Raw genomic sequence first — 27,293 nt, forward strand, 5'->3', positions numbered from 1 at the left:
GTAAAAAATTAATTACCTTGCAATGTTTTAAGGCTTCCTTGTATTCTTTATTTCGTATTGCCTCTCTAGCACTTTTCAATGCTGCCTTCACCTCCTTATTTGACATTGTGGCTTCTAAGTAGAAAGGACATATAATCAGTTACTATAAAAAGATATACTGAACTCAAAATGTTGTTTATATCCTGCTGTAATTGCAGAGAGCATCTTAAACACAGAGATATAGTGCAATATGCCAAAATGCATACAGCACTAGAGGTGGCTGAAACAAATAATATGGTTAAAATTAGTTAGTTACACTTAGCTCCAAGGCAGGATTAAGTCAATATTCCAAACAGCTACATGAAACAAAGTAGCTATCCCCCACAAAATTTTGGTTAAGGTTTAAGATAAATTTAAACAGGAGGAGGGGTGTTACATGACAGTCACCATAGCTAGACTCCTAGAAATACACCCTCAGAGAAGTACTCATGCTTTCGGAGTCTGCCATAACCATGCACTGTTTTGATGTATACAGTGAACATTTTGCCACAAATGATCTTTCGAAACACAACAGTCAAAACTGTCTATAATGGGATGAGGCTGAGAAACAACACTGTTGGTGCAGGCACTGAAAGAGACTGACACAGTGACAAGCTGCAGAGCCAAAAAACCTTTCAGTGGCTGAAGAGCAACAGATAAACAGAGAATGAAGGGCCTAGAGAGAAACTAGTAATGAAAGGACACAGGGAGAGAGTAGATTTCAAAGATTCTCTCAAAGTAAAAAGAAATATAAATAAATCTGTCAAACTTACATTGCTCAACAGCTCCTGGAGATAAATTTGCTTCTCAAGAGGGCACTTACGCCTCGACCATCACAAGCACACCCTCCTGCCGACGTTTCCAAGCCCGAGCTCCATTTTCACCTGCAGAGCAGAGAGACACCAGGTCAGCCCACACCGGGCACCTCGCAGGGGGCCGGGTCCGCAGCCCTGCCCCGCAGCGAGGAGCTGGCGGCCGGGCCGGGCCGGGCCGCGGGCGGGCCTAGTGCCCGCGGGCCGCCTGGGGAAGCGGCTCCCCGCCCGCAGCCCCTCCGACGGCAGGCCGGGCCGCCAGCCCTCACGGCGAGGGAAGGAGCGGCGGAACCGGCCACCCCCCTCCCTTGACCGCCGCGGCTTCGGCTTCGGCTTCGGCTTCACCTCCACCGGTCGCCGTCGCCGTCCCCGCCGCCACCGCGGGCCGCCGCCTGCGCGCATGCGCATTGACCCGTCAGCACCGCGACGCGCCGCCGTCAGCCGCCATTTTGCGCCGGGCGCTTGTGGGAGCTGTAGTCCGCGGTGCCGAGGGGAGCGGGCGGCTCTGCTGCCGCCGGGGCCCCCGGTCGTCTGTTGCGGCCGGGAGGATCGCTTCCCCTCCGGCAGAGGGGCAATGTGGGGCGGTGGGCTGCTGGAGCGGGCCGGGCTGGCGCTGCTGCTGCTCGCCGCCGCTCCCTGGGCGATGCCGAGGCCCTGGCCCGCCGCTCCCGAGGACCAGCCCCGGCCCAGCGTGGTGCTGGTGGTCTGCGACTCCTTGGTGAGTGTCCGGGGCCGGGTCGCGGGGCCGCATCGGCCTGCGAAAATAGGGCTGGTGTTTATTCTCCATCACCTCCGCGGGGCGGAGGGCTTGCTTGGGACGAGGAGGGCAGGCCTCCCGTGTCGCTGAGGCACCAGGCAACTCTTGTTACCTAAACCAAACTCGGCTTTCTCTCGAGCAGTGTGCTACATGTTTTCAAAAGGTGCGTTATAATAGTCAGAAACTTCTGTGTAGGTGTTTCCTGCAGTGGTCAGCAGTGGTGGAGCTTGTCACTGCAAATGGAGGCAGATGGGGGCACGTCAGCAGGGATGTGGGGTAGAGCAGCAATTAACAGAACACTTTAAACAATGACAGAATACCTATAATCTTATCAGTAATTTAAAATAATTATTTCCTACTCTGGAGCACAATTATGCTGTGCTTAATTCTGTTTTCTGCATTCTTTCTGAAACCTTGCAAAATCTGATTGTGTGCAGTATTCTTTGTAAATTCTCACTTGGACATTAAGTGCCTACCGCTGGGGAGTTGTGGGTGATGCAGGCAAAAGTAACACAGACTGTAAATTCTTCAGGTGTCCTCTCACTTATTTTTGGTGTTGATTTTTTTTTTTTTTAATCCTCTCACAAATTATCCCAGAAAATTCTGCTAGTAAAACTAAACGGAGAATTTGGAAACATATGTGCTAATATGCAGAGACACCATAGTATGAAATTGATAGGAATTCTTGCATTGTCTGATCTTGAAAAGCTGAAGACAGAAAGAAACTATTGTTCTTCCCATGTGAGTTTGCCTAATGTTTCACACAGGATAATATTATGTTAAATACAATGTTTGTTTCAAACAGTTATTTTCAAAACAAATACAGTCTTTCAAAAAAATGCGTTTTCTTAATTAAAACCGGTAGAGGCTAGCAGTTCTCAGAATGCATACATCTACCTGTCTTGTTCTAAGCTTATAGCATTTTCTGTTATCCTTTGAAGTTTTCACTGTGACTCATGCCTGAGAAGTGTTTGTACCTATTTCAAATGTACCATTATTTAAAGGTGAAACTTCACAGAAGGTAAGGCCTTGGTCCTGCATCCCTTGAGACTGTACATGTTCTTTATATTTCGCAGTTGATGATCAAAGGTCTCCATCTGAAGCAGTCGTGGAGTTTTTATTAGTGGAATAAACCTACCTATTCAGTATAAGAGAAAGCAACTCCCATGATTAATTGTTGGCCGTACCTGCTGATTTTTGGTTATGATACAGCAGAGGCAGAGCGGTCATTCAGATGAATATTTTCTGTTGAAGAGCTAATACCTCGCTGAATTGTTTTCAAGATTTCTCACCTAACAAAAAAACCCAACAGTAAAAGCCACAGTGCAATCTTGTACTTAACGTCATGTAATGACGACTGTTAGCTTCAGCAGACACCAAGAACCCCTTGTGCCCAATGAGGCTTGCTAAGTGTATGATGTGGAATGCAATTTCTGATGCTGGTGTGCTGCGTGTTACTGTGTGGTTACAAGCAATCACGTACCAGTCTGCTGTGGTTTCTCATGTAGGAACTATTCTCACTTAATAATTTAAAGTAACTTGGTAGGATGGTCTGTTAGCTATTTATGGATTAGAGGTAAGAATTTGCATGCTGGCATTTGTTATGCAGAGAGCAATGTGGTAATGTGTACGTTGTCTTTGGACAAATGAGCCAGTAGGTGATGAGTTTGTAGCTGGAGTTTGATGCGCTCTCCTGGCCTTCTTGTCTGCCTGCTTACACGCTCTTGCAAACTAAATGCTGTGCAAAGCACAGCTTCTGAGCTACCCATGCTTTAAGGAGTTTGTGCTGCTGTCATAGGTCTAGAGGAGGGTTACTCTGATGCCTACGTCTGAGAAGTGCCTGTGATTGGGAAATCTGTTAAAACTGTGCAGATTCAGTGTCAACAATCTCTTCACCAAAGAGCTGACCAGTAAGGCTGGGGCTGAGTTGAGACGTCTTACTGAACCAAGGAATGACATGCAATGACAGGAGAAGACAGTGACCTGAAACTGGGCACTGCACATGCAACTTGGTTCACAGCATTGTAATTTCGTACAGTAAAAGTACCAGTTCAAAATTCTGTGTCTTTTTAAAGTTGCTGGTTAAAAACTCTAGCTAAAGAAATAGGTGAAATGAAGGATCAATAATGTATGAAAAGGGAACCATAGCAAATGGCATTTCAGCTGGAGAATAGCCTTCCTTCAGCTTGTTGATCGCTTCTCCAGTCCATAGTTTAAAGTAAGTTCACAGAGATGTGACATGGGTAAACCTTCAAAAAGAGGAGAAGGGTGATTTCTGGTTTCAGGGAGATATGTACCAGTGCATACATCTGCATCAGGATTCAGAGTGACTCCTTTTCATCTTTTGCCATACCTGTCCCTGTTGGATGCATTTTGGTAGGCCCCTACTCCCACAAGAATTGGCGCTTAGGGTATGTATAGTGATAGAAAGGAAGTAATCTTACTATGAAGAAATCCGTTTATCTTTTACATTACACTTTTTCATAAGTAATCCATTTTATATTCATCTGATTAAAGCTTCTCAACACTTTGTTTTCCATAGCTGAGTAGAATTGTCAACATTTGAGTAATGCAAATTAAAGAAAACAAATCTATGAATGAATGCAGCCAATAGTTTGGGATAATGCTGTTTAAATAGTTTTTCTCTGTTTGATTGCAGGATGGACGCTTGACATTTTATCCAGGAAATCAGACTGTGGATTTGCCGTTCATAAATTTTATGAAAAGATATGGCACTGTTTTTCTCAATGCCTATACCAATTCTCCAATTTGTTGTCCTTCCCGTGCAGGTAGGAACGAGCAAAACATCAGATAAATACTTGCATGTGTCAATTTAAATGTGTGGCATTGCTGGGAAGTTTCAAAGGATTGACAATTAGGGTATTTGTTTTGTTTTGCAATAAGACCCTTTTTTTTTTTTTTTTAGTTTGTATCTGAATTTATACAGTGTTCTCGTGTTTGATCTATTCCTCTTTTCTGTTTCTCATGCTTCTTTCTTTTTTTTTCTTCTGTTCTCCTTTTTTGAGTTGTGTGTGAGCTCCCAAATATTTTTGCAAACTTCACTGAAGCTTCAGTATTTTTTAAAGGTCTTCAGGATTTGTAGAGATCTTGTCAGTTTGTATGTTGCAGTGCTGAAGCTACATTCAGAACTACTCTCCCTTCCCTGTACAAAGTTAATGAATCTCTTTCCTCTTCTCAGGAAAAAGTACTAAATGATTACAGCTGAATAAATTGGTGGCTATTAGTACTTCTGCCTTCTGATGACAGTTATTTCAAACACTGTTAAATACATAATGTATCCTTCATTAGCTGTAATTGAATACTTCAATATTACTTTGTTGCTGCAGCTGGTAGTGCAGTAGATTATCTAAAAGGATAAAACTGAGGGCCTATAGTGTTTACAAAAATAAGTGATTTCATCCAAAAACATACTTATCTTTAAATTATTGTTGAAATCTAACTGAAATGAGGGGAGATAATGCTCTGGAACACGTGTAAATACAGGACTGTTTCATCAGGATCTGTACTACCATGGCATTTTCTTTCTGCAGTCAATAGGAATATTTCCTGATCTGCAGAAAACCTTGATTTAGCGTTTGCATAGCACCTGGAAAAATGACACCTTCTTCTGTGGTTCTGGGGATTATTTCAGTAAATGTTGTTATTCATATTGATTATGAAAATAAGATTTGGAATGGTAATACTTTGTATTCCCTGCGCTATTGGATCACAATGTGGACTTTTTGCCTCTGAAATAATGAGAAGACTTATCCCTTCTCAACTATATTCAACTTAAATTTAGATAGGAAGTACCACTTACTCATCAAAAAACATATCTTTTCTTTCTTTCTTTTTTTTTTTCCCCTTAGCTATGTGGAGTGGTCTTTTCATTCATTTAACAGAATCTTGGAATAACTTCAAAGGTCTAGATCCAAACTATGTAACATGGATGGATCTCATGGAGAAGCATGGCTACCACACACAGAAGTATGGGAAATTGGACTATACTTCTGGACATCATTCAGTAAGGTAATCAGATTCTCCCGCTATGAAATGAACAGGAGTGAATAAATTGTGTAATGGTCTGGCAATTGGTTTCTGCCTCTGATTAAAATGGTAGTAGCTTTAATTTGAAAGAAATTCTGTTAGGAACCTATCAGGGGTCTGTCAAGCAGCTTTATACAGAAGCAAGCATATCCCATGCAGATGCACTTTAGCTTTTAACTGCAGCTGGAAGGTGAACTTCAAGACTATGGTTTTGCCCAACATACATGAGGATTATTTTTGATCATTGGTGTTTATCCTTCAGTGAAATTCATAAACCGTTTTTGCCTTGCCTTGAGACTTCTGGTTTGATTATACTAGCGATGTAGGAAAAGGAGAACAAAGACACGTGTTTTGTAATACTTGAATATTAAATCTAGCCTCACAAAGCATGAGGTTGTTTTGTTTTGTTTTTTTTTTTTGAAGGCTGTATGTTTTCACTGACTTGTGCTTCTGTGTTGTCTAAATAGTGTATAGTATGCACTCACCCTGCCCTTCAGTGAGATAGAAAAAATGTTTTCTAACATTGAAATCTGTTTATCTCTAATCCGAAGTCACTCCAGGTTTAAAGAAAAGCAGTTCTAAGTAATTCCAGAAGTTCCTGTTTGTTCATGTGATAACTGGAACACTAAGGTGGCACTGAAAAAAAGGTTACTTGTATGTAACTGTCTGGATTCCAGAAGTCTTGCATGCATTTGCCTGAGCTGAAGACCATAGGTGAATTCTGGCTTCAGTACAAAGGCCTTCACATGGGGAGTGCAAAGCTGAACAAACAGACAGTCCTTAGTTCTCAAATTTTGTTGTGTAGGAATTAATACAGAGAAAACCTTAACATGAGACTATATAGAAGAGGAACATAATTTTTGTGTTGCTTAACTTTCTAAGTTTGTTAACTCTGCTAACTCACAATTTCATGCCCACAAACATACTCCAAAATGCAAAGATTTGTGTTCAGTAGTCTGAACAGGATTGCATGTGATAGGGCAAGGGATGTCATCTGATAATGTCTTTCCTATTTTTCTGTTGATTGGAAATGATGAAACAGCATTTTGCATAGGTATTTTACAATTTTTAGGAGTGAAAAGCTGCTGTGGTGTGATATTTTGCCTTGAAATCTTGCTTACTTCAGTCTTCAGGAACATTAGTCAAATAGCCTTTTTGTTAACTTATTGTGGCTATCTTATTGTATTCTGGTTTTCTGTTGGAATAACAGAAAGAGGAATGGCACACAGAGTGCACAATGACCTTGTGGCTGCCCTGTTAATCAGGATACTACCAAAAAATCATCTGTTCAGTGATCTTATCACTGGCAACCCCTTCTTCAGTACTGACCTGTTTTGCTGATGTCCTTAATGTCCTTGGCTATCAGTGCATGCCATTGCTTTAACCTTGCTGTCCCACTTGTTTTGTCTGGTGCGCTCACATTTGAATGGTTCTGTTGATACCATTCTAAATATTTTTGTTACAAGTCTCCACAGATGAGAAATATATAAAGACAATTCAGGGTTTTGCAAAACTGTAGCAGCACCAGTATCAGTGGAGTTACAATCATGTACCCTGATTTTTCTTATTCTGCCATGTATAGATTAATCTACTTTAGTGACAGGGTTCAAGCCCCACCAACAGAAATTACAATATAACCATAACCAATATAATCACATCGTGTTTGCATAGCTGTTGGTCCCATGAAGCCAAATTCTTAGGCACTTCAAAGATAACAGAAAAATATCACAAGGTCTATGGTATCACAGTTTTTAATTATCTTTTGTCCTAGGCCTTTTCACCTGGTGCAAATTTTTGCGACATTTTTTTCTAACTTTCCCTTCAGTGAGAGTTTGAGATCTGTACTTAACAGGATTAAGCCCTTATTGTTATTTGAGTAAGTGTGATAGGATTGAGGATAAATGAAAATAATCACATGGTTAGCCGGTCTTTCAATGCCTACACAAGAAGAATTTGAAAATGGCAGTTCATACAGTTTTTGATTTAAAAAATTGAAAATACAATTCCAAAGTCAGATAAAAAATGTACATCTCATTCCTAGCGTGGTGTCTGTGTAGACATTTAAAAACCTTAAGTAGTCAACTAAGTTATCTATAAATAGCGTAGAAGAGTTATAACGAAGGTTCCTGTTCATTGCGGAGATAATAAAAATGTCCTACTGTTTTAATTTCTTGCTAAAAATACTAGTGAAGAGATATGGAATAGTTCAGCTAGTGCAAGATAAGTAGATTCAGTGGAGATCAGCTTATTTCAGAGAAACAGATTTGCCAGGACACAGTGGGCAGTATTACCTCTTCAGCAACTTTTCTTAAGCACATATGTTGTTTCTTTAAACAACAAAAACACCACTGCTTCCTGATCCTGTATCTACCTAATAAAAAAATAATTGTTAACTTTTTTCTGGCACAACGTTTGCATTACATACATTGATTCTCCTTTGTCCTAACCATGGCAAAAAGTGCATGGCTATCACAAACAATCTCTGTAAATACAGAAGTTTACGTATCTTAAAAATACGATGTGACTTACTCAAAAGATAATTATTCATAGCTGTGAACTAATGAGATTTGAGGAAGAGAGCTTGTAGGAAGTGCATACTAAGAAGTACACACTAAGATGGAAAGAGCTGGATCCTCTGTCTCTGAACTGTGGAATATATGAAGCCTCTGTGTCCTGTCAAAAAGACTTTGTGTGTTCTTTTGAATGTTAGTGGCCGTCTTCGCTTAAAATTTAAAACAGATATAGTTAACTGACTATCATGTAATTATCTTCACTTAGATTAATAATGATGGTAGCTCATTATCTTCAGTGTTGCATTGTTGTATTCTCATCCTTTATTTACCAGCTTTTTTCCATTGTGTTGTGGTTTAGCCCTGTCACCATGCAGTTGCACACTCACCCTCCCCCTCCCCAGTGGGATGGGGGAGAGAATTGGGAAGAACAGGAAACTCGTGGGCTGAGATGAAAACGATTTAGAACAGCAAAGGGAAATTACAATAATAACAATATAAGGATATCAAGATACACAAGATGAACAACACACGATTTCTCACCAGCCGATGTCCCAGTGACTGACACAGCCCGTCCCGAGCAGCCATCACAGAAACGACACTGAGCAGCAAGCAAAGGAGAGAGAGAGGAAGAGGGCAAGGTGCCCCCATCCCGCCAACCCCCACTGGTGTACCGAGCGTGAGCTTTATGGCTTGGAGTACTCTGGCCAGTTTGGGTGAGCTGTTCTGGCCGTATCCTTTCCAGCTTCCTGCGCCTGTACGTCAGCCAGGCCTGGAAAGCCTGACAGTGTCCTTGGGCTTTTTAGCAACAACTCTTAACATCAGTGTGTTTGTCAATGTTCTTCACATCCCAAATCCACAATGCCGCTACTGAAAGGAAAATGAAGTCCATCCCTGACAAAACCAGGACACATTGTGTGGTGGTTATCGCTGGAGATACTGTCTCCTAGCCAAGGAGATATGATCCCCCTTCATTCCTATTGAAAGTGTTGAAAATGGGAATTAATTTCTGAAGCTGTTAAGTAATTATCTATCAAGTACTTGCTCTTCCCTTTAAAATTCAAGGATTGATTTGAGTATTGCCCCCTTTTTCACTTCTTCACCTGGCCTTTTGAAGATTCTTGTTTTGGCATATCTTTTTCTCCTCTTCTGCTTGAGGATCAGTTTTCCTCTTGGGTGTGTCAAAACATCTCCTGTGTTGCTCCAGGATGTGGAAAGGGTCTGAGGGGGTTTTTTTTGTTTGTTTATTTGGGGGTTTTTTGAGTTTCTGAGGCTTTGTTTTTGTTCTTAATCTGATCCTAACCTCAGCCTGGTTGGATAGTCAGAGTGACCTATGACCTACATAATAATTTTTTTTATGTATACATCAGCATTATGACATTAGATGCAATTTGACACGCACATCCCCCTACCACTCCTTTACTATAGTTTCAGTTTAATGTTTATGAAACATAATTTCTCTGTAGTCCATCTAGCTACCTGTATTTGTTCTAAGTAATTTATTTAAGCTTGTTTGCCTTGAAAGTGTGACCTTAAACAAGGAGTTATAACAATTTCTGTATAGTTTTTACAGATACTTCTGAGTAGTTTTTCTGGAGGTTAAAAGTGTACTGGTAAAATTCCTGTGGGGACAAAACTGATTAGATGTTCTTCAAACAGTAATAACGCAGTGCTTTGAAGAAAGTATGTGATTAACTGTTGGACAGTTTCGTATTTTCTTTTATCATGTCTTTGGTGATACTGAAATTACAATGAACAAAATAAAGATTAGTCAAGGTCTTTAAATGGGATGTTTCCTCCTGACCATTGTTTATGGCAGTTCTAATTCTCTCCCGTGAAGAAACAAGGACATGTGCAGCTCTTATTTCTCAGTGTTTTAGAGAGGTGACACTTGTCATTATATTGGAAAATGTGTTCCAAAAAAGAGTTGTCTTTTTTTTTTTTCCCTTCTTGCTTTCTCTGTATGTCATTCTCCTCTGTGGTTTCCTTTTCTTGATAGGATTTATCCACTATGTCAAAAGCAATTGTGCAAGATAAATCACTCTTACAGATTTTTGTCCTAAGTGATAATGTTTAAAAATGTCATAATAGTACAATCCAAAACCAGAATGTTGCTTCTAAAGGCAGCCTCTCAAGCAAGTTATTTCCCACAGGACTTTTTCAAATAATGAAAAGCTAAGGCCCACTTCACCGGATAAGTAGTGTGTGAATCCATGCCAGAATGGGGAACAAGGTCAATGTGGAGATGCTATTTCTGAATGTTATTTTGTAGATGTGAGAAGAACCATTCTGACCTGATACAATAAATGAGAAAGAAGATTCAGAGGCAGAAAAAAAATTACTAAAGCTTTGAATATAAAATAGATGCAGTATAACTGTTAATCAATTGAATAACAGTTTTCTTTCATGTAGAAATTACAAATAGATTGCAACTGCAAATATAGGTTGTCAGGAGTTCTTAACTCTTTTGGCTTGGAGGAAAAGTGAAGAAAACATTTGCCACTGAACATGTATCGTGTATTTATTTTCAGTAACCGTGTGGAAGCGTGGACTAGAGATGTTGACTTCCTGCTCCGGCAAGAAGGGAGACCCATGGTAAATCTTACTGGAGATAGGAAGCATGTGAGAGTGATGGAAGCAGACTGGCGGAACACTGATCGAGCAGTAAATTGGATAAAGGAAGAAGCCATTAACCTCACTCAGCCGTTTGTTCTTTACTTGGGACTGAATTTACCACACCCATATCCATCACCCTACGCAGGAGAAAATTTTGGGTCATCTACATTTTTAACATCTCCCTATTGGCTTGAAAAGGTACATGAAGAGGAAATGTAAATATAAATTTATTTATTACTGTACTTATTATGAATAGTATTTTATTCCTCGTGATTTTTCAAGTGAGACACAGTTTTGGTATTTCAGTACACAGTAAGAAAGTACTTGGATGAGATGTTAGAACACTGGAACAGGTTGCCCAGAAAGGTGGTGGAGGCTCCATCTTGGAAACGTTCAAGGCCAGGCTGGATGAGGCTCTGAGCAACCTGACCTAGTCAGGGATGTCCCTGCTCCTTGCAGGGGGGTTGGACTAGATGACCTTTGAAGGTCCCTTCCAACCCTAACCATTCTATGATTCTATGATTCTGATTTAAGGCTAAGGAAATAGTTGTAGGAAAGGGTTTGTTAGCAGTAGTCACTAAATCAATAAAGAAATTTGAAGTTCAGTGGCTAGGAACATATTAAATGGAAACTGAAATCATTGCTATACTTAGCTGTATTTTTTTTGTCCAGTACTGGTCTAACGTTTATTCTTTGTAACATTGTGTATTGTGCTTGTTATAAATAGTGCTATATGTAATCATTCTATCTGAGTTTTCTAGTGAGAGATTGACTTTTCCTACAATATGAACCTAGAACATGAAGTAGTGAGAAACAGCAGAAGTCTCTTTCCTGTTAACTTCTTTCTGTGCTACTGTAGCTTTTCAATGTTTTCAGGGTACAGAAAATGTCCCATTATTTCTATATGTACTAACAGCACTCCATGTCAAATAGGCAAATATTTTTTCTCTCTCTTGTGTGGTCTCCAGCTGCCATTATCTGTCATAAAAATACAAATGGGTCACAACATCATAAAGGCATTAAGATTCACTGCAGCTGAAGAACTGAGAAATAGGTTTGAAAAGACTTTATGCTTACTTCAGGAAAAAAAGATATACTATTTATATGACTAATTTGGCCTTTTCTACTGGGGGACTGCAAAATCTGTTTATCTAGGTGCAACAAAAATACAAAGACTTAGAAAAAAAAGGATATACAAATGAAGGTTGAGAGATGTTACTTTCTTTGTTGTATTTGAGAGCTGTGGGTTCTTTTCTTCTAGGAATGGTGAGAAGTTTGTGGGGAGAGGATGAGCGTGGGGATAAAAACCTTCATTTGCAAAAAGCAAAATCTAGCTTGGATATTAAGGAAAACTGTCTAGGTGCTAATTGCTAGGTTAGACATGTCTTGGTAGGGAGAGGTGCCTTTTTCACATTGCAGACAGAGTTACAACATCTCTGACAAATTTGTGTCATCCTCAATCCAGTTAGAGTATTTAAACTCCATAGTTTGCTGAGGTCCTATCCACCACAATTTAAACATACCGAGTTATGTGAAGCACATATTACCATCTGATGGCCATCGGCTGATTCGAATTCTTTGAAAATGACAGATCAATCTCATGAAGAAGTTTGAGTGCATAGATGAAGAACTTGAATTAAATTATGTGTTTACTGGGGAGCTAAAACAGAGTATGAACACGGTATTTTTATGAAACCCTGTGTTGCTGAACAAGTGGTCCCCTGTATTTTGCACAAGCTGGCACTTTTTTCAGGGCATTTGGCTTCTTTTCTAGCTGTGAATTGAGACCGACAGACAAAGGGATTATGACTTTGTGAATCCTTAAAACTAAGTTGTAGTCCTGTAGAAAAGAGTTCAGTCTTCGGACAAATCATGGATGGAGAGGGACGCTTTTTGCTCCTGTTATACCTTAAGCAACTAGTAAATACCATTTCAGGAGTCTAAAATGTGACTTTATGTAGTCAAGGACCTCTAGGGATAGGAAGATGACTGAAACAGTTGTCTGCTATTATTTTCTCTTCCATGATTATTTCTTGCAGCCTATTTTCTGTAGGGCCTAAGGAAATTTAGGTTTTGGTATGTCTGTTTGACTATTACAAAGCCAAGTTTTATCCCTATGTTATGGGCACTCTAACTCTTGCTGTCTTACCAGCTGTTTAGATGACTTAATACATCTGCTAGATAACTCAAGAGAGAATATTGGCTGTTCAGGGGAGGTGGAGCTTTGTGGGTATTGGAGCACCTGGCCATAACAGCACTGATGGTTGAAGCCACTGTGTGCTTGAGAGACCGACACTACTCTAGTAGCTCCCCAGGCAGCTCTTAGTTATCCATTGCACACCTTGGTGCAAAACCAAGTTGGGTTCATCAAGGATTGATACTTAAATTTTTACACCAATAAAAGAGGATGACATTTGGTCTGATTGCTTTTGTGCTGCATGGAGCCCCTTGGACAGTGTCTCAGTTATTTTATCAGGAACCAGTGCTTCCCGTGTCTGGGGTCAGCCCAGGAGCAAAACTGTGGCTGCAGCTCTGGGAACGTGCTGCACAGTCACTGGAGTTGCTGCGCCATAGTCTAGGCCTCAGCTCTGTTAGAGATTTTCAGAGGTAAATGAGGGCGACGCGTATGGTTTTATTTAATAAACTTCCGTTTTCCACAGTGAGATTACATCTGCTCTGCTTTGTGGTAATTTGTGCTTTAAGTCTACAATGCAGAAGTGATTAACTCTGTTAAATGCAGCACTTAAGGGAATGCTTTTAAGTATGACTGCCCAGGCTAAATGTATGTGTCAAACTTTGAGGGTCTAAAGCTAGTACTGCAGCACACAGTATCTGTGAGCATGCCAGTTTGAATATACAGATCCAGAATTATTTGTAATTGATTTGCTCCTACTTTTTAGTTTAAAACTTCTTTTTACACTTCTTTTTAACTAAATTAATTGACATCTGCGGAAACAAATAGAAAAATACTAGAAAATTGGAGTAATGTAATGAATTCTTTTTATCAAGATGTCAAGATTTGTCATCCACTGTCTGGAGACCTTCCCAGACTAAGTAAATTTCCATGTTGTCCTGTAAGCTCACATAACACCTGATCTTTGATACATATGGTTTATAGTTATCCTGTAGTTAGTGAGACACTATGCCAGTACTTCTGTACTTACTCTAGAGTACAGTTCTAAAAGATTGTTGTGCAGTATCTCTCTTAAAAAAAAAAAAAAAAGGATGTCAGCTGGTAAATCATGTATTTCTGTCTCCTAGCCTTAGTTCCTAGCCGATTTTGATAGCTGTCTTTTAAAATGACTTGATGCATGTGGAAGCGGAGGGGAAGTGTGGAGAAGGTAGCAGCACCACCTAACAGATAAGCCACTGGTGTTTCCTGGACCACAAATTGAGAACTGTGGATTTATGCTAAAAAGTTAATCTGTTAATTAAGTCTGTTTTTTAAAAATATTGTTTAATTCAGTTGCTAAAGTAATGTTAGTTTCTTCTTATCTTTAGGTAACTTATGAAGCTATTAAAATTCCCAAGTGGTCTTCTCTTTCAGAGATGCATCCAGTAGACTATTACTCATCTTACACCAAGAATTGCACAGGGGAGTTTACAAAGCAAGAAGTGAGAAATATTAGAGCATTTTATTATGCTATGTGTGCAGAGACTGATGCCATGCTGGGTAGGTAATGTTTCACTATACAGTGAGTTTTCTTATTCACATTTTTTTAAGAAAATGCTGGTAGGGCTGATCTTCTGCAGGGATAAAAACCCGAAATAACAAACCGCAGTTCAGGTCTGGGAGTAAGTCACATGGATGTTGCTTAATCAGTCTGTATAACTGACTGGATAGCTTTTAAGGCTGTTGCAAGGTGAATTCAGGGCACTCTGAAAAGGAATCACAACCACCAGTCACAGACTCTGTAAAAGCCCAGTAGGTGCAGCAAAACGTCCCTTGACCTATGTACACGGGAACTAAATTCTCTTTGACTAAGTGCTAACTGAAATACTGGAAACAATTGTGAAAGGGACAGACCAGCAAAGCAAAGCTGGAAGGAAAGATTAATCTTAAGGCATAAGCAAGTTCCTTGGAGATTGATTTCACATGCGTAGACTGGGTGGCAGCTATTATGCATAGACTAAACAGTAAGGTTACCTTTGAAGGGTCCCTTAGCAGCATGTTAGTGAAAGTAAAGAAGGAAAAAAAAAAATAATTAGGCATTCAGAATTCTTCCTAGTTTGCAGTAAGGTCTACATACATAAAAATTATAATGCAAATTTGTCTTCATTTACAGGATTTTATTTCTTAATTTGAAAAGTGACCATGAAATAACGAGAATTTCCTTGCATTCTAATATGAAATTCATTAATAAGTAAGCTAATATTTTCAGCAATGTTAGAATGATAAAGTAATTTAAAAGACACAGAGGTATTCCACTTTTATTTAAAAAAAAAAAAAAAATCAATGGAAGCCTGACAGCTTTGGGGAATAAAGGTATTGCAAAGTAGCTGCACTGGAGTTTAATTTGGTAACATATTTTAAGTTTTTAACTAGTCTGTTAAGGTAGAAATTAAACAAAAGTGACAAGAGCAAAAATGCAGCTTGTCCTGTGGTGCATCCTTGCCTTTTGAAATTTTTATGGTTGTTGTTCAGCACCCTCCCTTCATTGGGAGCCAGACCCCTGCAACTCGCTGATGACTGTACGTTATTCTGGGCTGAAAGCCTTGGGCTCTGCCTTCTGTGGCAGAGAGAGGAGTTTCCAGTCCTCCGTCTAGGATTCCTCGGGGTTTGCATGCTGCTTTGCAGGTGCATAAGTTGGGAGGAATGTTTTGAAGATATCCTTTTCAGTATATTTTTCTTTTGCAGGTGAGGTTATTTCAGCTCTGAGAGATACTGGCCTTCTTAAAAAAACAATCGTCATATTCACTGCAGATCATGGAGAACTTGCTATGGAACACCGTCAGTTCTATAAAATGAGCATGTATGAAGGAAGTTCCCACGTTCCTCTTTTAGTTATGGGGCCGAGTGTAAAAGAACAGCAGCAAGTACCGAGTGTGGTATCTCTTGTGGATATATATCCTACTATGCTCGGTGAGTTAAGTGATTTCAAATGAAAATTTTTTTCCTAGTTACTATTATTATTATGCATGTGTTGTGGAATTACATCTCCACATTGTGAGGCAGTGCAGTAACACATCAGGAGCTAACAATTTATCTGTGGAGCATACATACAGACTTAATATAAAATGCAAAAAATGGATGTAAAAATTAAATAAATCCTTTTCTACATTCTTTTAAGTTGGTTTTCTAGAAACAGAACAAAAGACATTTATCTACCTCTCTCTCTTCTCAAAACTTTTGAACCAGTTGAAAATAGAATATAATCTGAGTAGCTTTCTCTTCCAAATTCTGATATAAAATCTTTTATACTTACAAAGTAATCAGTATTAGTTACAGTTCTTGTATACGTTGTGGTATCACATGTAAAGAGTTTAAAATATCTTTTTTTCTTTTTTTTTTTTTTCTTTTTTGTGCCTTTTCTTTAAATAACATAGTTAGTCAGTGGTTTAACATCCTTTTGTTCTTGTTCTTTTTCCCTTTTTTTTTTTTTTTTTTTCTTCGCAGAACTTTGTGTTTGTAAGTCCTTTCCTTCTGTTCTGGCAGTTCCTCTTCCCTATAATATGAATGTCATAAAAGGCACATATGTCAAGATCAATGTGAAAATATGAAGAACCATCTCTGTCATCTATTATCTCTTCAGGCTGCATGCTATCACTGACTAGTGAGGAAGTAGATGTCAAGTCTTTTTTTGTGATAAATGTAATCCCTCTGCTTTGCATTGTCTCAGGGCAATAACCTCTCTTAAAGCACCATCCAAATGCTTTGCTCAATACTTCCTCCTTTACTGACTTTGAGATTAGGTGCACTATACAGTTAGTGTGGTAGAGATGTTTTGATTCCAGTAGAATCTCTGTGGTATGGATAATTCAGCCAGGAGTGCAGCAGCTCTTCCATTTTTTAACAGAATGTAGCATAACCTTTTCTTCGGGCAGCACTGGCTGTGTTGGTCTTGATGGAAGTACCTTCGGATCCCTGTTGTAAAAGCAGGAGCTACTGAAGGTGCCAGCCTGGGGCATTCTTTGCACGTGGAGATTGCAGTTACTGCAATTAATACAGTTTCTGGTTTAGGGTGACAGAAGAGGAAGACTCATACCCCTTTTTCATTTGTTCAGATGTACTATGTGTTTGTTCAAGTTCTTAGCCACAGACTGGAAGCTACTGGGTGTACATGTTACAGGTCTTCCTAGTGCTTAGTCAAATGCCGTCCTTTTTATTTACTAGAAGAAGAACTACAGAGTAATGACAGGTGTATACGCTGTAGAAACAGAAGAGAAAAAGGAAGATACATGCTGATGAAGGAAAAAGTCACCTATGGGGAGTCTATATGCGCTGAGTATCACTGCTTAGCATAGAACAGGAGACAAAATACTGCCACAGTGCTCTGTAAAATAGTGTTGAATTTTGAATGACTATCTGCTATGTTCAGTAGGATGATTAAAAATAGTGGTGCTGTCATACCCTGGTTTTAGGACACGCCAAAGTTAGGTAACATCCTTGGGATTCTCAACTATGTTTTTTCAGAATGTCTTCAGAATGAGAGATCTTTGCAGCCTCTTAATATTGACCTGATCTTCGGGACCTAGAGACACTTGTGATCTAAGTTGGTACCAAGGAGTTCATTCAAGTTACAGCATCTTCAGGGCCCATCTAGTTGGTTATAGAGTCATCCAGTGGTTTCCATGTGTGTGCTGTTTCGATACCACCTTTGATACCATCTTTATCTCTAGCCTGACCAGAGAAACAAGTGGCTCTGTTCCTCAGTTTCTCCATCAGTTATAAGTGCTAACCGTAATGACACTTCTGTAAAGTGTAATTCACTGGTGACGAATGCTAGATAGGAGCTTAGCGCTGTTAATATCAAAGAAATGAATGGTTAGGCTGTGTTGAATATGGAGCTTGTAGCGTCCTTTCATGCTGTGACAATGTCTTTCTCCTACGTGACATGGTCAGAGCAGAAGGGAAGGGTGTAAAACCATGATTAAAAAAAATAAAGCAGCAGCATCTCATCACTGCAGACTATTGCAGTCACATTTTACAGACATCTGTTAAAGACTGACTTAGATATAGCTGATACTGCTTTTGATTGAGATGGTGGGCAGCTGACCCTGGAAGGTTCCTTAATTTTTTTTTTTTTTAAATTATTATTTGTGTGTTTTGGAGTTCCTGTGTTGTACAAGGAGAATAATTAGGAATGCGTGTTTTATTACTGAAATAGAATTTATGGTAAGACACCTGTAGCATTACACTAGGCTTTTTTAATCATGGTAACTGCAGCAGCATTTTGACTTTATGTGTCTTTGCTTAGATATAGCAAGAATTCCTGTGCCACAGAACCTCAGTGGTTATTCTCTTTTACCGCTGCTACATGGAAAGGCTGATGAAAATGAAGTGTCACCCAGAGGACCTCGGCCCTCATGGGCTTTGAGTGAGTTCCACGGATGCAATGTGAATTCTTCCACGTACATGCTGCGAACTGGCAAATGGAAATATATCACATATTCAGATGGCCATTCAGTACTTCCACAACTGTTTGGTATGTTACAACTTTTATGTCCTGACTGATTAATTTACTTAAATGCAAATTGGCTTTTAACTGACTCTTTCTTTGTTCCAGACCTTTCTGCTGATCCAGATGAGCTAACAAACATTGCCGAAAAATTCCCAGAAATTGTACATTCTTTGGACAAAATGCTCCGCTCTGTAGTAAATTACCCGAAGGTTTCTTCTTCTGTTCAGGAGTATAACAAAAGACAGTTTATCAGTTGGAAACAAAGTTTGGGTCAGAATTATTCAAATGTTATTGCCAACCTTAGGTGGCATCAAGACTGGCTGAAGGAACCAAAAAAATACGAGAATGCAATTGACAAGTGGCTTAGTCAAAGTAAGTAAGTAAAAACAACATAGACTTAAGGTGACAGAGGATATGATAACATTCTGCATTTGTAATTTTATGCTGTATATCAAGGATTAGAATTACTGTCTTATATAAGCTATTGAAAGCAAAGATGCCCAAACAGTTACTACTTTGTGTTAGAAAGCCAAAGGCATTTTATATAACTAGCCAGCACAGCAAATCTGGATTTTTACATGTTGTAATTCTTTAACACTGAAGTATACATAGGAAGGATAGTACATAAGTACTAATTGTATATATGGAATATTTAGCTGGTTGCAAAAATGCAGAGTATTAAGCATTAGAACTCAACGGGAATGTCCATTTCTAAGGACTGACTAAAGCAAGGATTATAAAATTTAGTGTACTGTAGTGAAATGTGCAGGAGCCACCTTTCCATCAGGGTGGACTTTAAGTCCACAATGAATACACATTCATCCACCTTAGAGAAGCTATAGCAGTTAAAATATAATCAAAAAGTTAACAACTGGTATTGGTGTGAACGTAGATGCAATTTATGCAAGTAGTTACTATGTCAGCATTCCCTTTTTGTACGATTGACTCTGTCTTTTCAGGATCTGTCTTCTAATCTCTTGCTTTTGGATTTGGTACTTATCACTCAATAATGTGCACAGGTTACTAATTGAGCATGTGTGCAAGTGAAGAGGAATCTGGTCGCTGCTGGAAATTAGATAAAAAACAAAATAAACCCTTGTGACCAAAACTGTGAGCAGAGCAGTTCCCTCAAAAGTGATAGTGCGATTTGCACAGCGTAAGGTGAAAACTGCTTAAGTATATCTCCGTTACGCAGTTAGATTCTGCAGGGCAGTGTTTTAATGTGCTTCAGCGAGTGGAGAACTGGAACCTGAAGGGTACACAAAGGAGATGCAATTGAAACTTGCAGGAAAACTTAACATAAAAATACTATTGTACAGAAAATTTGATAAGAAAACGAAGCAGTTTTGGAAGAAGGTAAGATTTAGCTAGTAACTCTTCTGCTGAAGGAAAAATGTAATTGTAGCAGCTCTTACATTTGCTTATTCTTGAACATAGTTGTTGCTGCTGCAGTAACAATTCAGGATGACAGTATACTTTATACCTAGATCTGTCATGAAATACTCAGCAGTAGCAGTAAGCTAGTAAAAATAAACGTGAAAAATACATGTATTTTCTGGTGGCTAAACACTCCACCTGCATTTTGTAAACCACTTAACACACTACAATTAGGTACATATTTATGGATGTTTTAGCTCTTTTATATTTTTGTGTTCATAGAACATTAAGGCTAACATTATGCTACTATGGTAGCATTTTCCCCCTTTTTTTTAATTTTTTTTTGTAGGCAAGGAACAAATAGTTTAAAAAAACCCTTAAAACGCTGTAGCACATATCCATTATAAATCTTGCTAAAACAAGTTTAGATAGTGATGAAATTACCTAAACCAAAAAAAAATCTTAGCAGCATTATGTAAACCATCTACATAAGCAGGAAAAATAAATTTATCAGTATGAAGGCTTGTTCAGGAGGGAAAAGAATAAATAGATTGATTACTTTCCGGAGGTCTGGACAGAACACAGTACATTTTACAGAATATAGTAAAATAAAACTGTGGTGAACTGGATGTGTTTTGTGTGTGTGGTTTTGTGGTTCGTGGTTTTTTTGATGACTGAATGTTTAAAGAAATTACCAGGGAGAAGTGTATTTTGTCAGTTCTATGGAGACTACTTTCTTCAAAGACACAAGCTTTTAAGATGTGAGTCTTCCTAAGTGTTAGGCTTACAAAACTGTGGTTTGTGATACTCTGAAATGGAAAAACAAATTGGAAAACCATCCTTCTTACCGTAATTCCTTGCAACAACTTCTTGTATCGCAGACTGTCCTGAGAAGCCCAGTGCACGGGTGCAGGTTTCCAGGTAATGCAGGAAACCCCAGGAATGTGGCAGCTGGCAAAGCTGAGCTACAGTGTTGGGAGGTAGGGATGTGGCCTCACAAGGTGACCATGGCGTGTGAGCCGACCAGTAGCAGATTGTGGTCACATCCTAACTCAGTATGTCTAGTCTAGTACTTCTTTTTTTTTAATCTGGTCTTCTTAAAATGCCTATTTAAAAAGAAAACATTGATTTTAAAGGACCAGAAGTATGAATCAACAGCATGGTGCGGTGATGAAGGAAACAGTGCCTTTCAAGGATCATTTAAAGGGACGATGTATGTAAGACACAAGAGGCAATTACTTCATTCCTGACACCAGTCAATCCTCAGGGTATTGTCTTTGCTTTGTAGCTTCGGTTTTTAAGAAGGATGTAAACAGATGAGTACATTCACACAAAAATAATGTACATAAAGGACTAGTGAATCAGGTTAGGTTTGTTTCAGCCATCAGAGAAACCTTGACAAGTCCTGAACTATGAAGCAGGCTCATGTAAAAGAACAGCAAACGCTGCCACTGAGAATGGAAAAAGAACTGTCTCTGTTTTTTGGGGAGGGCTGTTCTCATGAGCTGTTTGTAGGGAAAAAAAAAAAAAAAAAGAGAACTGGAAGTGGTTAAACATTAAAACAGCCTGTCAAGAGAAGCTATCTAAACTCTGTCGCTGGAATTTATTAAAAATAAGTTGAAAATATTGTCAAGAATGGCTGAGGTATGTGTGATCCTGCAGTAAATCAGGGAGCCAGACCCAATGCCCCGTGATGCTCTTTACACCCCCTTTCTGCCTGCTGGGTGGGGATTTAGGCTTCACCACTATTTATTTCTCACTGAACAAAGTTCAGTCCCATTTACACAGCACAGTCTCGGCATTACCCACCTTTCTAATAACACTTTGTCAGCTTGTTGAGATTGAGATGGTACAGCTGTCTGACAAAATCTGGTCCGTTTACAAGGAAGCCCAGTACAACACGAGCACCAAGGAGAAACAGTTTTGGTACAAGGCGTGATATCCATAGAAGAGAGTGAGGCGTTAAGGTAGTTGGATAGGTTGGTAAGAGGCAGATAGAGAGCATGGATGTAACGAGCCTCAAGTCTTGTGTCGCTGAACCAGTGCTGATTTGTCACCCAGAATAAGCTGGGAAAAGCCGTGCTGACGAGTCAGCCAAAGCCTGCACAAGGAGAAGCCTTGTTCCAAACTGACCTTCCCCATTCCCCACGTGAGCGGCATTTGTGAGACCCTGACTGCACGGACACCGCTGCAGACTGTCAGAGCTGAAAAGCACCACTTGGCAGCTTCCCCTGAAAACAGACATTGCCGTTAAAAAATGCTGCACAGCTGTGGAAACCTGCACAGGTGGCCACTGCCAGTACCTGCACAGAAATGAGAGCTGGGGTCCTTGGAAGAGAAAGGGCTTCACACAATCACAGTGTGAATGTATTTCGGTGTTCAGCATCTTGGGCTATTCCTCGAGGGTGTCAGTTGAACTGGGAATCTGCTGTGGCAACCAGGCGCAGGGACACAGGCGTGCCTCCTGCTCCATCGGGTATCAGGAGGGCCCTCCCGGATCCGATGAGAGCATCCAGCATAGCTCCCTCTCGCTGTTACCTGCTCTGGTTTGTCCCTCGTTTTCATACGCATGAGCTGTCGTCAACATATTGAGGGTATTGATACACCAGCTATAAACACATCATTCGTGCCCAGTCCTACAGAAATAGAGCTCTTGTATCAGAAAAAATGTAGATTTGGTTTAATTTCTAGTATCAACAAAACAAAAAATACTCAGCTAGTGAGGTGGGTGTAATGGAAACTTTACTAATAAAGCTGGAGCTAAATGAGAAGGATACGGTCTCAGCGCAGCATTCCTTCGGTGCTCTGCCTTAAAACATGCTAGGCGGGAATAAATGTTTTAGAATAACAATGTTTTAGAAGACTTTTGCACAAGTACACTCTGTTACAGCCTGCCTGTTACAGCCCCATGCTGAGTCTGTACAGCTCATGAGTAAACTAATGGAAGGATGACACCAGCCCGGCTGAAATTACATGGTCACATCCGTGCTTTTCTAGTGGCTTTAAACATCAACAGCAACGACAAGGGGGAAAAAAAAAAGTAGTTTATTGGATTGACCGATTTTATTTCTGAATGAGTTATCATGAAATCTGTAAAGTATAACCAAAATACTCACAAAGATGACAAGTCGGGCTCAGAACGGGAACAACGTTTGGGCAGTTTGCATAGCACAGCCGCCGTGCTGATTTTGCCCTCCTCCGTAAGCATGTTTGACGTGAAAACACTGGGGAAAAAAAAAAACCAAAAAAAAAACCAAAAAAAAAACCAACCAGTTTGCGGCCGGCGGGGACGGGATCCTCCTCCCTCGCGCCCGCCCGGGCCGCCGGGACCCGTCCCCCGCGCACCCCGGCGGTCCGCTCCCCCCGCACCGCCCGGCACCCGCGGGCATCTTCCCCCGCGTCCCGCGGAGGGCGGCCGGGGCCAGCGGCCGAGGAGCGGGAGGAGCTGGGGTTCCGCCCGTTCTGCTCCCCGCACCGGAGCGGCTGGGACCCCGGGGCAGCCCCTCACGGCTGCCCCCACCCCGACACCCGTGTCTGCGGGACACGGCGAGCCCACGCCCCGCGCGGCAGCGATGTTTTTCCCTTTTCCCAAAGTCGTGTGACTACGACTCATAAATCCAGCTGTATTTCTATCGGGATAACAAATCTGTCCGCAGCTCCCAAACCCCTTTGGCTGTTGTTCCCAGCCGATGGCACTTGGCTGCAGGGATGCCTCCATCCAGCACAGTGACTCAGAAAACATCAAAGCAGCCAAACTTTTAAGAAAACATTAAGAAAAATCTAGTCACAGATCCACTTGTGGGGGAGGGGCAGGAAATAACCTTTTCTCTTTTTGGTTTGTATATTTTTGCTTCCATTGGTCGGTGCTGCTCTGGTAGCTCAGGATTCCGTTGCGGGACTCAGAGACGTTATGTGGGCCGTCGTGCTCTGTGCCTTCTTTGAGCAGGCGGTTTTAACACGGTCATCAGTCTGGAAAAAATAAGAGCGAGGAAAACTGCTTATTATTTCACCTTAGACTGTGATGGACAGTGCACTTCCCACGGGGCAGTGAGAGGGCAGGCTGACAAATTGCTCTTTTAATGTGCTCTAGGTTGAATTCTCTCATTTTCTGTTCATACTTGGCAGGTGCATGTCCACTTCATGGATGAGGAAGTGGCCAACTTCCATCAGCTTCTATCCATTTGTATTTCTTATTTTCTGAGGCAAATAAGTGTGAATACCTTACTGGATGGTCCTGTGAGTCTGGCAGTGACGTTTCACTTTCTAGGTAAGACTGGGTGGAAGTTCCTGTAAACTGGAAAGCAGAGAGTGGTCGATTGTGTGCAAATCAGATAGCAACTGGCCCTGAAAACGCCACACTGTTTTTTATACCAGTCTTTCCGGTGTAATGGTTTATAGGGAACACACAGTCGCTGATCCCGAATAAACACGTAACATGGCTCTGAGGCAGGTTTCGGCTCGGCGTGCCCTGCTTGGAGGAGGCAGTGGTGGTGTGGGCTCATGGGGAGGAAGGCAGCAGGAGGAATGTGGACCTCTCTTCTGCCGTTATCAGGCCAGCCCCAGTGTGTCCTTGGTCCTTATCAGCCCTGGCAGAGCTGGCTCCTGCTGCGCTGAGCCTCCATAGGTCCTGCCCCTGGTGCTATAGGGGCCGGCCCTGCAGCCTCCCATGTGCACATAAAGCAGGGCACACACGCGGTTACGTACGTGAAGACAGCAGGACAGCTGCCACAAGCACGGTGAAGAGAGATGATGCTGGACCTCATCCTTCTCAGCCTCCACTTCTTCATCTGCTTCCTCATCTCGGTTGTGATCTGGTGTGGACATGAGGTACAGTACAGCTCTTTGCAGCTCTGCACCCCCCTGCATCAAGATCCCCCCTTGCCCGCGGTTCCCCTTTGGTTGCAGTGCCTACAAAAACCTTTTTTCGCCCGATTTTTCAGAGGAAGCGAGGGTAATACAGTTGTACTGGGAATTTGGAGGGAACTGGAACACGGTAGCTAGTTGTAATCAAATTTAATAGGAAGGCAGGTTTTCTGATAAAAATATGTATGTCCTCTGCTGGAGAGGGAGAGGCTGTTAGACATTTGAAATACACAAGCGCAGGACAGGAAAGGTGGGCACATCTGCAAAAAAAGGCCTGGTTGAATACAGCTTCTCAATAAACTTTTTTTTTCCTTTTGCAGGTGATATTTTCAGGTTTTCATCGAATTCCATCAGTTTGCATTTCTACCCGTAATATTACTTAAAGACTGTTGGAGTTACATGTAAATGCTATTGTTTCCCCATTACAGAGATAAATATTGTGTCTTACAGGTACCATCCCTGTATTTTTTGGATCTAGCTTTCCAGGGGATATGGTGATTAAAGTGTGGAGTAAATGAATAGTGATTTAGAGTTTATCTTGCCTCAGCCTCAGGTATCAGGTTTGCAACAGCTGGTTTTCCTCATCCTGCTTCTGTTAGCAAAGACGTTGGCGAAACATTATCACGAAACTCCCGTGCTTTGCTTCGTGTGCACGTTGATAGTCTGTTACTAACACTTCTGCTCCTTTCACTTCACATGTTAAGTGGGTGGAGGTTTTCTCTGGGACTGAGACATCCCTCCTGTGCATAGAAATCCAAGCATGAACTGCTTTATATGTGGCTTTTTGAATTTTTGGTGTTTTAAGGATGCAGATTTGGACAGCTCAAGCACAGAAACAGCTGAAATGGTGCCAGATGGTCTTATATTAATTGGCAAAGAGGATGACATAAAGAGGTTTGGAAGAGCAACAGCCAAAGTCAATGGCAGAGAAGTTGTTGTTTTCTACCATGAAGGCAAATTTCATGCTTTGGACTCTCGCTGCTACCGTAAGATATTTGCTCAGATGATCTGAATATTTCAATAGTTAAGCATAAAATCTGCTGCATAAATTAATACTTTGATCTACCATGTTTCAGATGAAGGAGGCCCTTTACGTCTTGGAGAAATAGAGGTACGTAAGCAAAACAAAAATTATGTACGGGCATAGAGTCGTGTGACATCTCTAACACATTTTTTCAAATACCTTTATCTGAACATCACATCAAAATAAATGGATATATATGTAAAATAGCATACCACCATACAGCCAAATCACCAGACATGTCTTTTGTCGTAGAGATTGTTCCAGGAGAAGAATCTGAAGCTCTTGACTTGCTATTTTTTCTTCTTCTTCTTTGCAGGACATCAATGATCAAGCATGTATCATTTGTCCTTGGCATAAGTTTAGAATTACTTTGGAAACAGGAGAAGGATTATATGAAGCAATAAACCCCTTGGAGCCAACACCAACACCGCAGTGGCAATCAAAAGGAGTCAAACAAAGGGTTCATGAAGTCACAATAGACAATGGAAATGTTTATGTGAGTCCTCCAGATCTGTCTGTCAGCTTTGACTCTGATTACTTTGCTGACAAGTACAAAAATAATGGTGAATTAGCTATGGAAAAACAAAGCAACTCAAAACCAGCAGAGTAAGTCATGGTCAGAAAGCAGAATCCTGGTGAATGCCCCAGTGCAGGATCTTTGTTGAGAAATAAAAACGTACCATGGCCATGAAGATTGTCTCCAGATTAAATTCTAATGTTAATGTTGTGTTAAAGTGTTGAAACACATAGAATGGAATAAGATAAGAAGTTCTGCCTTATCAGAAATTTGACTGGTCTTGTGCCAATGATTTTTTTTTACACTTCAATGTCAAAGATACTTACTTACAGCAGAGTGCTTCATAATACTTGATATTTTAGAGATCCTATTTGCAAGAATTATTTTAATTTTTAGGAGAGGATGTAGTATATTACAGCTTATAAAACGCATTACATAGTTCAAGATCATTAGTCAGTTATAAAGGTTATCTTTATCTATTTAACAGTTTATACTTCTAATGCCTTCGGTATAAATTAACTTTTTAGATATGCAAGTAATTTCTGGATCTTTATTAAGAGCCAGATTTTCACAAAGAGAAGTACCGAACTTAAGCATATTTTAGTGAGCTTTTTAATGCCTCTTTCTGTATTACTACCGAGATTCTGTGGAAGTATGTATTTACCTTCTCCTCCTTGCACTCCTTTTGGTAGTTCATCTCATGATGTGACAAGCATGTCTCACGTATAGCTGCTTCTTCCTGACTCTGCTAGATAAGGAAGAAGCTGCTGGATATAAAAACCTGATACATAATGTAATGGCTCTTGTTGGTTTTACTTATATTAAATACATTATTACACATTCATTTGAAGAAGTGTGCTTTCTGTTTAGAGCCCAAAGTTCCGTTTCTCTCGACGTGTTTGTTGGTATAACATCAGACCTGCCCGCACAACCCCTCCAAGAAAGTCTCCCTCCGAGCTGTGCTGGGTGAGGGGCGGGCTGGGCTCCGGGGCATGGTGGCTTCTGCTGCCCAGCCCTCAGGGTGCGGGGTGCAGAGACACCACATGAACGCTTAGCATCAGTTGCATGGCTGCAGCTCCTCGGGGTGCATTTTTGGGTGGTTTGTTGCTGTTTGCAAAGTTCAGTCGTAA

At 40.6% G+C, this 27,293-nt stretch overlaps 3 protein-coding genes across 14 annotated transcripts in view; 2 read left to right on the forward strand and 1 right to left on the reverse strand.

Moving 5' to 3' along the window:
• SKIC3 (SKI3 subunit of superkiller complex) overlaps nt 1-976 on the reverse strand; it is a 46,996-nt gene extending 46,020 nt beyond the window's left edge. Inside the window, exons 1-2 of one of the 3 annotated variants that reach the window (XR_015261509.1) lie at nt 792-973; nt 17-114 (exon numbers count right to left, since the gene is read on the reverse strand). Coding sequence is in view for 1 of the 3 variants with exons in the window: in XM_086771529.1 (XP_086627655.1) it covers nt 17-106 (90 nt within the window). In the remaining 2 variants the exon portion in view is untranslated. Of the gene's footprint in view, nt 1-16; nt 115-791 lie in introns of all 3 variants that reach the window. The other 2 variants (XR_015261510.1, XM_086771529.1) reach the window with 2 other exon arrangements.
• Nucleotides 977-1,293: 317 nt separating this feature from the next.
• ARSK (arylsulfatase family member K) lies at nt 1,294-24,480 on the forward strand. Of its 8 annotated transcripts, none has more exons than XR_015261399.1 (12): nt 1,294-1,548; nt 2,185-2,328; nt 4,247-4,376; nt 5,457-5,616; nt 10,676-10,958; nt 14,262-14,433; nt 15,619-15,843; nt 18,179-18,406; nt 18,488-18,754; nt 19,342-19,492; nt 23,885-24,026; nt 24,344-24,480. XR_015261399.1 is itself a non-coding variant. In XM_086769933.1 (10 exons), the coding sequence occupies exons 1-10, from the start codon at nt 1,405-1,407 to the stop codon at nt 19,353-19,355; spliced, it is 1,767 nt and encodes a 588-aa protein (XP_086626059.1). In that variant the 5' UTR covers nt 1,294-1,404; the 3' UTR covers nt 19,356-20,386. The 8 variants fall into 8 exon arrangements, 2 of the variants coding, with proteins under 2 accessions (XP_086626059.1, XP_010124540.2); XR_015261398.1 differs by having other exon boundaries at nt 24,312-24,440; XR_015261397.1 differs by lacking the exon at nt 24,344-24,480 and adding an exon at nt 24,158-24,267.
• Nucleotides 24,355-27,007, forward strand: RFESD (Rieske Fe-S domain containing). Of its 3 annotated transcripts, XM_086769935.1 has the most exons (5): nt 24,436-24,586; nt 24,943-25,072; nt 25,428-25,608; nt 25,699-25,733; nt 25,963-27,007. In XM_086769935.1, exons 2-5 carry the CDS (start codon nt 25,028-25,030, stop codon nt 26,254-26,256), a joined length of 555 nt encoding a protein of 184 aa, XP_086626061.1. In that variant the 5' UTR covers nt 24,436-24,586; nt 24,943-25,027; the 3' UTR covers nt 26,257-27,007. The 3 variants fall into 3 exon arrangements, with proteins under 3 accessions (XP_010126912.2, XP_086626061.1, XP_086626062.1); XM_010128610.2 differs by lacking the exon at nt 24,943-25,072 and having other exon boundaries at nt 24,355-24,586; XM_086769936.1 differs by lacking the exon at nt 24,436-24,586 and having other exon boundaries at nt 25,071-25,175.
• Nucleotides 27,008-27,293: the final 286 nt, after the last annotated feature.

The sequence above is a fragment of the Chlamydotis macqueenii genome, chromosome Z, assembly GCF_036417535.1.
Source record: "Chlamydotis macqueenii isolate bChlMac1 chromosome Z, bChlMac1.mat, whole genome shotgun sequence".
Taxonomy (NCBI): Eukaryota; Metazoa; Chordata; class Aves; order Otidiformes; family Otididae; genus Chlamydotis; species Chlamydotis macqueenii.

Excerpts from the sequence above, each read along its gene's own strand:
- RFESD (XM_010128610.2), top strand. The coding sequence starts at position 24,506 with ATGATGCTGGACCTCATCCTTCTCAGCCTCCACTTCTTCATCTGCTTC. Across the intron at positions 24,587-25,427 it reads TGATCTGGTGTGGACATGAG|GATGCAGATTTGGACAGCTC; the intron begins GTACAGTACAGC and ends TGGTGTTTTAAG. Across the intron at positions 25,734-25,962 it reads TACGTCTTGGAGAAATAGAG|GACATCAATGATCAAGCATG; the intron begins GTACGTAAGCAA and ends TCTTCTTTGCAG.
- ARSK (XM_086769933.1), top strand. The coding sequence starts at position 1,405 with ATGTGGGGCGGTGGGCTGCTGGAGCGGGCCGGGCTGGCGCTGCTGCTG. Across the intron at positions 5,617-10,675 it reads TCTGGACATCATTCAGTAAG|TAACCGTGTGGAAGCGTGGA; the intron begins GTAATCAGATTC and ends ATTTATTTTCAG. Across the intron at positions 10,959-14,261 it reads CTCCCTATTGGCTTGAAAAG|GTAACTTATGAAGCTATTAA; the intron begins GTACATGAAGAG and ends TCTTATCTTTAG.